We start from the raw sequence: 12,004 nt of genomic DNA on the forward strand, positions 1-12,004 counted from the left end.
ACTGCACGTTATGGTAATTTGTTTAATTTTTCCCTTTTAACTTTCTTTTGTTGTAAACGTTCTAATTTATGTTTTCACATTCCCTTTTAAACCCCGTCAAATGAAGAAGGTAGATTCTCATGCTAAAATTTTGTGTCCACAGAATAAAACTTCTGATAACCAAAACATAAACGCAAGAAACATTTCTGTCACAGCCATACATTGTGTACAAAAAACACACAAATAATTTAGAGTTCATTAATAAATAGATCTAAATGAGACCTGTACATAGATTTTCACGCTTTTTATTTACAATAAAGGACTCATTATACTTAAACATAAGTATTATAAAGGCTTCTTGTGTATACTACAGGTGCGTCCGAGCTGCGAACAACGCGCAAAGGTTCGCCACTGCGCACTTTGGCGTCCTTGGGCGGAATGTAGCTGGGCCACTGAAGTTCTCTGTCCTTGATTCTGCCATGTTTGTCTCTTCGCGTATAACTCTCTGCGATTTCTAAGGCGATGCTGGCCACGGACCTGAAACTCGACTGTCTGCTTGCCCGACTAGTGCGATGACTGCTACACGTGCTCCGTCGCGAAACCTGGTCCCGCGAGAAAATGGGGTTGTCATACGTAAACGTGCTGCTCGCTAGAGAATGAACGTCATCTTCGGTGAATTTGTACGACTTGCTGAGCGACGAAATGAGTTCCTCTTCTGTGCGCGCCATGTCGTAATACAGCGGTCTCTGCCTACATGAGCCCAGATCTTGAGCTATGGCATCCCGCAAGTTCGACGACAAGTGCTGCGCGTGGTGGAGTTCCTTTGCAATGCAGTTCCTGAGTTCCTCGAACTGCGAGTTGGTGCTGGCGCTGCTGCGGAGGCTGCTGGCTCGTGAACGCGGCTTTCGCCTTCGCGTGCTCTGGACATCCAGAGTTTCCCTTCGGCCAATGTCCGAATGAACGACCGCTGGGGATTGTTTGTTGTGTCCATTGCGCTCCTCCAGGTCAATCACTTTCACCTCCTCGTCGTGTTCCGCCGATAACGTTCTTGTCGAGGTTCCCTTGCTCTTCTTCGGCGAGGGCTTCTTCTTCTTCTTCGGGGAGCTAGAGGGCTTGGGCTCCGCTGTCTCTGTGGGCGCTCTCGACGGAGATGGAGACTGGTTCGCGACAATCTTTTCGCTGCTACTCTGCTCTGTGCCTATCGATGCGGGGTCCTCTTGGCTTGTTGCGGATGAGGAACCATCGAAGTCACAGCCACTATCATGGCGGCCATCTGTCTCTACTACCAGCTGGCACAATTTCTCCTTGGCTGACCCCACGTGACTCTGTAGCATCTTGATCGTCTCGTCTTTCTACAATGAAACATTAATAGGCAGAGAGGGAAAAACCCTATATTATATTCCATACGATCCATTTTAGGAGCTTGAATTTGTCTTCTTTCACCACAGTCATGTCACTTACGAAGCGAGATAGAAGAAGATTAATAAACAAGTTGTGGCGTAAACACTTTTCGCCTTCTTCAACAAGCCTCAACGATAACTTAATAATAATGATGATGATGATAATAGTAACAATAATCATAATGATGATAATAATAATAACAATAACAAGTACAGTCATGTCACTTACGAAGCGAGATAGGAGAAGATTAATAAACAAGTTGTGGAGTAGACACTTTTCGCCTTCTTCAGCAAGCCTCAACGATAACGTAATAATAATGATGATAATAATAGTAATAATAATCATAATGATGATGATGATAATAATAATAACAATAATAATGGTGATGATAACAATAGTAATAATAATGGTAATAATAATAATAACAATAATAATAACAATAATAATAACAATAATAATTATATGAATGATGATAATAATAATAATGATAATAATAATAATGATAATGATAATAAGATCTTATTTCAAATCCAAGGTAGCCTCTTTAGTGTAAGGCTCCACCAGAGGGCACTGCCATTATCATTACCCTAGCATCACCAGGTACCCATTTATGCACCTTGGTGGAGATAGACATGGTAGGTAAAAACATCTTGTCCAAGGACGTAAAGCATTTGGCGGGAATCGAACTCGGGTCCTCCGATTGGGAGTCGGGAGTTGTATCCACTGTGCCACACCCATGAGATCGATTTCATTTGAACCATACTAGCGATGTGCGTTTATCCTTTAAATTTCTATCGTTTACCATTTCAAAGTATAAGAATAGGCACAGTCATTTTCTATTGCGATGTACAGGATGATCGATAACTTCACAGCATTACGCACCTCACTCAACGACCGCTTGAGAGCCGCGTTTTCCGCCGACAGGAGAAACAGCTCCTCCTCGACCTGAGAGAAAGACTGCCCGTGATTGGTGGCTATGTACGATGACGTCAGCGTCCGGGACAAAGGGATCGTTGCATCTGGGTTCTCCTTCCATGCTGACCACGCCCGAATCTGTTGAACACACAAAAAAAGAGAGAAATGGTATTCGACATGAGTTTTCATTGGGTCCAGAGATAACGAAAGTTATAAGCCCATATTTGAACTTTGAATTCTGAAGAAAAGGAGAAGTAGTACAGTCTTGGTGGAAGCTCTGTAATTATGACATATATTAGTGGCAATCATATATATTCATAGAACTCTAGTCACAAAGAAAGAAAATCCAGGAAAGAATCAAATGCAGCCTCGCTGGTCAGACATTCTAGCCAGGAACGTATTTTTCTATTTTCTTTTTTTTTTAATGCATGACCAACAATTATTCATGTCATCGTCAAATGTTTAAACCTTCAGGGTATATAAGGGCGGGAATAAGTCCTTCCTGTCACAAAGTTGAGATCACCGTCATGCAATAATTAAATTCCGTAATCACAACTTAGAAATTGGCAGCAGTAGAGAGAAACTATACAAGAATCGTGACTGTTAAAAGATTCATGAACAATTATCAGGTGATGGAACAGGTGGATGGTTACCTTTGGGATGTGGAGCAGAAGCAACACCTCCGTCGTGCATGTGAGGATGACTACCGTTAGGCACGTGTACCACACGTTGGGCCACTGCCATAATGACAGAGAGAGAGCCGTTGCCATGGAGACCAGTATGACACAGGTGTACACGGAGATGATGATGCAGCGCGCGTCATTCATGGCGGTAAGGGCGACGTTTCGCGTGGCCCACGAGAGATGCGTGCCGTACAGCAGCACCACGGACTTGTAGATGTAGACCACGAGTAGCCAGATTTCTTGGTAGTGCGAATGACATACATGCACGGCGTTCGCCGCTTTGACAGTCGGTTTCGTTGTTGGGTCATCCTCCCGCTCTAGCGTTGGCAATCCTTCATTGCTCTAGAGAAACACAAGTACGATATTGCGAAAAATATTATATATATATATATATATAAAATATGCAGATGAAGTTGTACTTACAATGCAGTACCAGACTTTCGTGATGAGGATATCGGTACTTATTCCAGTATGTACCTTATGTGTCGGGAAGGGGTATGACACTATGATAGCGGTATAATACTGTCTTTATCAAAATCGAGTCTAATTAGGTATTTCTATTAAGGTATTATTCTTGAGATGTTTGCATCTCAACAGAGAAGAAGTACATGTAGTTGATGTATTTCTTCGAAATCTAAGATTTTATGATTCGGCAAAGTATCCTCAATCCACCTTTTGTACGTCATGATACCCCTACAGGGTGTAAAACAAAACAGCAATGTTTTGCTGCTTTCGTGTTCTCTTTCTGTTCCTTCTACTTAAGCCCACATCTGTCTGTATCACAATCCATAATAAACACGCATATTGCTGTGCATTATTCCCCATTTTGAATTGAATGAGTTGTTCAATGACGTGTCTTTTTACGCATGTACAATACTTCTGGGGACTGGCATACATAGAATATTCTCTCTCTCCCTCTTTCTTTCTCTCACAAGTAATGCGAGAGAGGCAAGAAGCACAAACCACATGTAAGGACAAGTTCACCTTCATAGACATGTGGGTTGAGTGAATGCAGCAATATTAGTAGAACACATCAGTGAGAGTTTGAGCAAAATCGGACAATCCGTTAAAAAGTTATGAATTTTTGAAGTTTCTGCTCAGTCACGGCTGGATGAAAGACTACTATAGCTTGTGGTGTCACAGGAGTACAACGATATAAAGAAAGAATAAAGAAAATTCAACATATTTCCATTTTTCTCCCATAACAAAAGAACACTCGACTTCTCTCTTTCAGAAGGCAGGGGGAATGATATTGCCCTTAACATACGTCAGTAACAAGTCGAAGAAATGTGCACTTTATTCAAAAGGTAAAGTTTTGTGAAATTCTCTTGTGACATCATACACTGTAGTAGTCTTCTCTTCCAGCAGTGACTGCGCAAATACTTAAAATATTCGTAACTTTTGAACGGATTGTCCAATTTTCCTCGAACTTTCACTGATGTGTTCTACTAATATTGCTGCATTCTCTCAATCCTTATGTATATGAAGGTGGACTTATCCTTTAACATTGAGAGGGAGAGGGAGACAGGAAAATAAAAGAGCGAGCAATGGGGGTGGGGGTGACGTGAGAGGGAGAGAGAGAGAGAGAGAATGAAAAGCCGAGGACGTTGTAGGGGCGCTCAGGTTATGGATCAGTCAGGACAGGGAAATCTTTATTTTTGTGATGTGTTATTTTTCTCAACGCGGAGTTGAGCGTCATGCACAAATTAGCGTTTGCCTCTCTTGGTTGACAAAAGGTTGCCAAAAGGTTGCCCGCACGGCGCTAATTGAATGACCCCTTTACACCATGTTGACGCACGAAAACGTCCCCCAAAAACTAATGTCAATTTTGTTCTCCGCTGTTATTACATTTCCTTTAGCCATGAACAGCTACATGCTACAGCCTAGCAACTCAAAGTATCAAGTATGAAATGATATGAGTATCTATTTCAAAGTTTTATAATGTGGTCACAACTAAAGTATGTTTTCAAAATTCATAACATATCGATCACAGTAAACGAGGATAATGACAGAGCATGCAGCTTCACACATGGTTGGATGCTCAAGGAAGCAAAGTAAGAGAATGAAGCATGCATAAATTCTTCACAGGTGAACTTGTTGAGCAAGTGGTATTGTACACTCTAAAAACATCCGGGTCAGTCTGACCCGGAAAAGGGTCTGTTGGGGCCACACTCCGTTCCGGGTGAGAAATGACAAGGGATGGGGTCAGATATGACAGAGTCATGAATAGGGTCAGGGGGACCCCATTCAGGGTCTTCATGACCATTTCCAAGTCATTTTTTACCTGGAACGGAGTGTGACCCCAACGGACCCTTTTCCGGGTCAGTTCTTACCCGAATGTTTTTAGAGTGTATATTGCTACATTACTCGAATGTGTGACTGACCCTCCTACATGATGCCATCATCCTTGTTCAGTGTACTTTGTTTGGGTTTTTTTTCGGAGAAATGGTCTATCTGCTCAAGAACTACCACACACACACACACAAAAAAAAAAAAAATCCATAATCTATAACTGGCACTATCGATTTTTTTTATGATGTGAAATCATGAAAATTGTCTGGAATGCCCTTTAATTCGGAATCGTTGCGTGTACGCACTTCTGAAGTGTTTATCTCAGATAGTTTGTATTTGGCACTTATGCAAGCTTCACAAACCCAGTATGCCGTTGCTACATTTAACACAACCAGGCCACTACTTTACAATCAAATGATATTACATAAGCACAAAAATGAGACAGCTAATTATACTGTGAGATACTCCATGAAATCAGTTGTATAGATGTCGATTTCAAGATAGAAAGCTACGTACAAAGTGGACTTTTTTTTTAAAGGAGAGGGACAGAAAGTCATCGCCCATTATGACATATAAAAAAGATGATTGAATCCGATCACTGAAGCAATTAATTTGTACGTCTGACATGTTTGGAAAAATAAGGGATACTGTAAGTTCAAAAAGAAACAGCAACAACATAAAACTTGCCCGATTCCTCCAAACTTTTTGTTTTAATACTTCTCATACTTAAAGAGAAAATATTAGCGAGATAAATAGACCGGAAGGCGAAGAATGGGAAACAGAGAAAAGGGATGGGTGGAGATGGAAAGAGAGAAAGAGAGAGATGGTGGGGAGGGGGGGGGGGGGGTAACGTTGCTACCTACCTCGGAAGTCATCGGAAGCAGTCGCACCTGGCATTCCGGGGGGTCGAGCACCAGCCATAGCACCATAATAAGAGCATCAACCAATAGCATGCACGCAACAATGCCTATCAGGCGGTTGTCACGAATTACCTGCACGTAATGAATGAGGATCGAAGGGATTGATTCGGACTTTGATATTTTGCCATAGTCACGGTAGGTTTTTTTTTTTTTTTTTTTCTGGTGGAAATAGGAAAAAGCAGTATCTTTTCTTCACCAGAAACTTATCAGAGTCATGAGATAGCACCTTGAGCATTCTACAGAGTGGATTTTGTGCATTATAAGTTACAAACCCTGATGATTATTGTTGTTGCTATTATAATTATAATTATTATTAGTATTAGTATTAGTATTAGTATTAGTATTAGTATTATCATTATTATTGTTATTATCATTATTATCATTATTACTATTACTATTATTGTTATTATTGTTATCATTATTATTATTATTATTATTATTATTATCATTATTATCATCATCATCATCATCATCATCATCATCATCATCATTATCATTGCTACTACTACTATTACTACTACTACTGCTACTACTACTACTACTACTACTACTACTACATGTAGGCCTACTATACTTCAAGTCAAGTGGTACCGTACATGAATCGGCATAATATTATTTGATTTCATTACACCATTTTGTTGTCGTTTTTTCTTTATTCTAGGAATTTGGGAACATGCGATTCCTTCTACTACAGGGCGTATTCAAAGTCTATCACTATTATAGCTGCACGATTTTGACAGGAGCAAGTATATAGCACCGCCATCGACAAATGGAAGAGAATTGTTTTTCTTTTGTTTTGTTTTTGTTCTCCCGGACTCCCACGATTTGCGTCTGCAAGAATGCGTAATTGTTGGACTGTGGGACTACTATACTTACCATGCGTTTTGCCCCAGTATGTGCGAATATTCTGTACACCCGCCATGATTTGGTAAAGAGAGACCCATAAACCAGCGTGAATCCAGTGACGAGGAGAACCAGCTGACACTACGCGAAGGAAAAGAGAAAAAATGGACAAAATTAAGACCATAAATGCCTCACAAAAAGACGAAGAGTATGAGGAAGGCCCATTTTGACAAACCTTGCCTAAGTGTATACAGTGCACTGCCGTTATTACGAAATTCCGGTTATTACAAAGTAAAACTTCAGGAAGCAACATTACTCGCCCTTTGTTTTTTTATCGTTTATTTTTTCGGTTATAACGAAATCTCGATATAACGAAATAAAACTGCCGGTCCAGAGGACTTCGTTATAACGAGAGTAAAAGAAAATTTATATGCGACATGCGCTACCAACATACAAGGATTTACGTGTGTTCACTTACTAGTATTGATTAGGTTTGCTCTCATGTGTTCAACAGGCTGTAGGATAATGTATACAAAATAATTTCAAGACAATATTCATTGCAACTGATTGCAACTGATTGCCATATTGGCTGACGGGAACGTATAAATAAGCACTGAATTGATCAATGTTTTAGTATACGTTTTCCCTGCCATTTTCGCGCCTTTTCAGTCCAATTGAGCAAAATTTGGCCTAGATGACATGTTCGGAATTTCATTTTTATGATATCTTCATTCAAATTCATTTTGGAACATTCGAATTACCTTCATCCTCATTCAAATTAATACTTTTTCAACTGAAATTCGTAAGAAAAGCACCATTTCTCTATTCGTTCGTTCGTTGTTGAAATTGAAAACTCGTGTGTTGATTTGTATGTTTTCTTTATTAGGGGGGCATACTCTCTATCAACTTATATTGATTTGTCATTGTATATGCATGGAGAAAGACATTGCAGAATGAACCAAATCAAACCAAACCAAACCAACCTGACACAGAGTCGATAAACTCGACGCTGATGACGTCATGTGCCCGTCAATGCCGAGGAGTATTGTGCAGATGAAGAGGAGAACGGTCCCGACTACGATCAGGATGTTGATGTTCGGGCTGGACATCTTGATCAGCCTGCGGTGACAAAAGAAATAATTGCCATGACGACTCATAAACGTCAAGAAAGACATTTCATGATATTGATATCACAGATTGTGCCTGAGCAGGTCAAAATCTTAAAATTATGTGCAATTTTATATTATACTATGCTCACAACAGGTGAATTTATGTCATTATGTCGTTGTATAATGATAATGATAATAATAATGATAATTGTTATTATATTACAATAATGATAACATTAATAATAACGTCTTGTTATCCAGGGTAGCCTCTTTAGTGTTGCCATTGCTCAACCAGAGGACCCTGCCATTTATTCTGTACCCTAGCACCTCCTTTCCGGTTCAAAGCCCTGAAAAAGCTGATAATATATCATTATGGGATTTCAGAATTCGACTTTTATGGCAGACGGCCGTTAAGTGCATTGTCTCGATGTCATTATCCTTTCTGCCTCTCAAAACATATAAAAAGAAGGATTATCTTATAAATATATTCTTTATGTAAAGTTATATGCTCATATGAGCTCGGGCCTCTACTTGATGGGTGTCTAACTTTGTTATTTCGCGTAACCCGATAGGGTACATTTACGAGCAATTCTTCATCGAGTGTTTTCCCCTAGTAACAGTTCCTCATTGCTCTTAAATGTCATCCGTTACAGACAAAAATAATTACTTAAAATGAACAAACAATTGATCATAAAACTATAAATGAGACAAGAACTTTGAAGAACTGAAAAGAGAGGAAAACAAACTCTATACACAATTTGCTATTGTTTAATTCTTCGGGCGCGAAGCTGAAAGCCATTATCGCTGCAGAATATCATCCCATAAGTCCATGCGGATTTTTACATCGTCATTAATGTTCTCTCTAAAAGGTCTCTGACTTTCTTTATAAGAAGTAACAAGAATTTCTAAGATTGTAATGAAGCGACCATCTAATATCGTTGTTGTCATTTTCAGTCGGTGTAGTTTACGTTCCGAACACCGACTGGCTCGTGTTTTTCTACCGTCATTTACTAAGGGAACAAGATAGGGCGGCAAAACAGCGCATTTGTTTGTGTTTTTTTTTACACTGTTATTGCAGTCTGTACATTGACGATGGTGTTTGGGTGTCTTTGTTAAATCCTAATTCTTAGTTTTCTACAAGCGCGATATGAATAACTTTAAACAAGTCCGTCCGGCGACAAAGAGAACAATTGCGAGCGGCGTTGCAGTCATCATTTCGTCTTTCCATGACCCCCCCCCCCCCCCTCCCGCCTCAACAGTGTAAGAAAAAGACGAGGTGTCCTTTTCTTCCTTTCAAGAACGCTTGTCTCTGTTGTTCCTCATTTCCGAATGGTTATTGAACTTCACTTCCGACACAAACAAAACTCACTCCAAAGATTACAAAGGTTACATTCGTTTCCTGACTACAATTTCTAGTAGTAGTATTATTTCCAATTTGTTTATCGGTAACATCAGTCATTCAACTCCCCCTTATTTTCAACGTAGTTGCTTCATTTTTAACCTCTCGTAAACTTGGGTTTTTAGGGTTATTCTGTTGTCAGTCGTTCCTTTAGCGGGGTAGTGGTGATATTTTGGGCATCCCTCAGTCACGGTTCGTCGTGTTATTTAAAATATGGTTGGTTCGTGTGTGTGATCAAAATGATGCACCTGGAGTGTCCAACATTGTGTTTCCAATAGCCTTGCTGACATACTTAAAAACAGCGTACTGCGAAACGCACGAACATCAGATACGCTGTTGTATTGATGCTGCCCGGGTAATTACACAGCCCGGGTAGTAACACAGCAAAAGATTGCGATGTTTTGCTCACTTCACGTTCTCTTAACGGAGAACGAGCGAGGAAGTTCGCACATACAAGCAAAGCCTATATAAAAAAAGAAAAAGAAAATAAAAATGAAAAGTGATAAAATCATAAATAATTATAAGAGAAGCTGCTAGCTGGCGTCTAATTAGTCTGCAAGGTTGCTTCTGCCCAGCGAATTCTGCTGCTTCGCTTGTGCTTGTTGTATAGAGCACGTTGTGCAAGGAGACACTCAAAGATTCTTTTTTTCTTTGCTTGCTCGAGGGTATTAGTATGGGGGTGCGTGTATGTTGCGTGTGTGCGTTTACCGTGCAAAAGTCAGGTTCAGCAACGTGGGTACAAAAATGGATGCAATGTGAGCTTAGCATAGTTATTGTCATTCGCTTCCTGACTACAGGACTTTGCGAATGTGTACGAAACAGCGAATTTAATCACAGCTTGCGCTGCGCCAAGTGAACTTGAAGAGAAAGCGAAAATTAACAGATTGGACTCTAAGTTGAGGGTTTTTCTTCATCATATTTTTGACTACACACTCTAACCCAATACATCGTGTTGTTCAACTGTTATCTCTACTTGGTCCAGTGACTATCGGATTTGAAGAAAAGTTCATGATTCCCTCGTCATACAGGAAAACCCTGCAAATCCACTACAGGGGTCTGATAACAGGATCAACTTTATGTATGTGACAAGAAACATGTCTTTTACTTTGCCACTGTATAGAGCGAATGAGCTACACACTCATTCACTGACATAATGCTTCCCATGAAGAGTATGAACGTGTGAATTGTTAGCCTAATAAACCCTACTGGACTATCATTTTAAAACACCAGTCGATACACTCCCTTGAGATAAAATGTGTCAATACACACATCCATGGAGCATATTCGCAAGGCTAGCCGTTTCCATGGAGACTCCCCTCTTTGTCATTACATCTTCTCCTCTTCACTTTCTTCTCTTCTCTATTCCTTCCTTATTCTTTCCCTTTCCGTCTTCTCTTCCCTATTTCTTCTGATAATATCCTAGAGTATATATATATATATATATATATATATATATATATATACATTTTTATTCGTTCCCGTTTATGTTTTTCATTGTCTTTATACCATATGATATATGTTGACTATCCTCTCATAATATCTTACATCTTCTAGTTAAAATCTGAGCATGGACCCTACGTCCATGGTCTGAAGCGTCTACTCTCACTTAAATTGTGCCTTTACAAGACATACTCCTGTCTTTTTTTTTTCCTTTCTCTTTTCTTTGTTTGTTTTCGATAAACCTACATGCTGAAAAAAAGTGAAAACAGAAAGCTTGAATTTGAATTTATATCATCTGACTTCTTCTTTATATATCTTTGAATGAACAATACTATGTGAATCACTCCTTTTTGGATACCCTACATGATTGTTACTTCGTTCGACTATATTTCACACTGTTTGCGCATAAGTTGATGCGAAGGCAATGAGACTAAAATGAAGTCAATAAATGAATAAAATGCAAATATGGATAGTGTAAAGTAAGTAATGCCCTTTAACACTCGATCTGATTGTTCCAAGGACACGAAAAATCATATTCATAGTGTGACTAGCATTCTACTTGTCTGTCAATTAATCCATCAAGAGCCTATGAAGTGCTGAAGTTTCATTTTATTAACGTCACGCCTTCTTACCGATGATTTCTATGTCTGACGTTGAAGACGAGGAAAAAAGCCGCCACCGTCAGACCGACGAAGGCCAGCGAGCACACGGTGCCGAAGAGTGCCGGGGAGATGGTACGCACCACGGGGTCTATCGTCTCCTGCCTGGTAGGCGTAGGAGTTGATGCTGCTGTCGTCGTTGTCATGGCGACGCTGACTACAGATGATGTTAAAGATGAGGAGGGGTGAAATTCCGTTGTCCCATTTATGTCCATGATCTGAGTGTGTAAACGAGGAAGAAAGAAAGCCTAAAATGAAGGGAGTCCAGCAGGTGCTGAAAAGAGACCGCCGAATTCTAACGAATAAATAAGGCTACAGCTGCGCACATACCAAGAAAAAGAAAACTATAAGTATATAGATTATA

At 39.9% G+C, this 12,004-nt stretch overlaps 1 protein-coding gene across 1 annotated transcript; it reads right to left on the reverse strand.

Annotated features, from left to right (window-relative positions):
• Positions 1-311: 311 nt before the first annotated feature.
• Positions 312-11,786, reverse strand: LOC139733631 (uncharacterized). Its single transcript, XM_071644446.1, has 8 exons — positions 11,614-11,786; positions 8,017-8,152; positions 7,067-7,174; positions 6,134-6,262; positions 4,409-4,423; positions 2,949-3,293; positions 2,263-2,433; positions 312-1,331 (listed from the first exon to the last, which is right to left on the reverse strand). The coding sequence occupies exons 1-8, from the start codon at positions 11,784-11,786 to the stop codon at positions 312-314; spliced, it is 2,097 nt and encodes a 698-aa protein (XP_071500547.1).
• Between the last annotated feature and the right edge of the window lie 218 nt (positions 11,787-12,004).

Source organism: Diadema antillarum, unplaced genomic scaffold, assembly GCF_040938485.1.
Source record: "Diadema antillarum isolate AM-2024a unplaced genomic scaffold, OU_Dant_1.0 seq00000485_RagTag, whole genome shotgun sequence".
NCBI classification, from domain to species: domain Eukaryota; kingdom Metazoa; phylum Echinodermata; class Echinoidea; order Diadematoida; family Diadematidae; genus Diadema; species Diadema antillarum.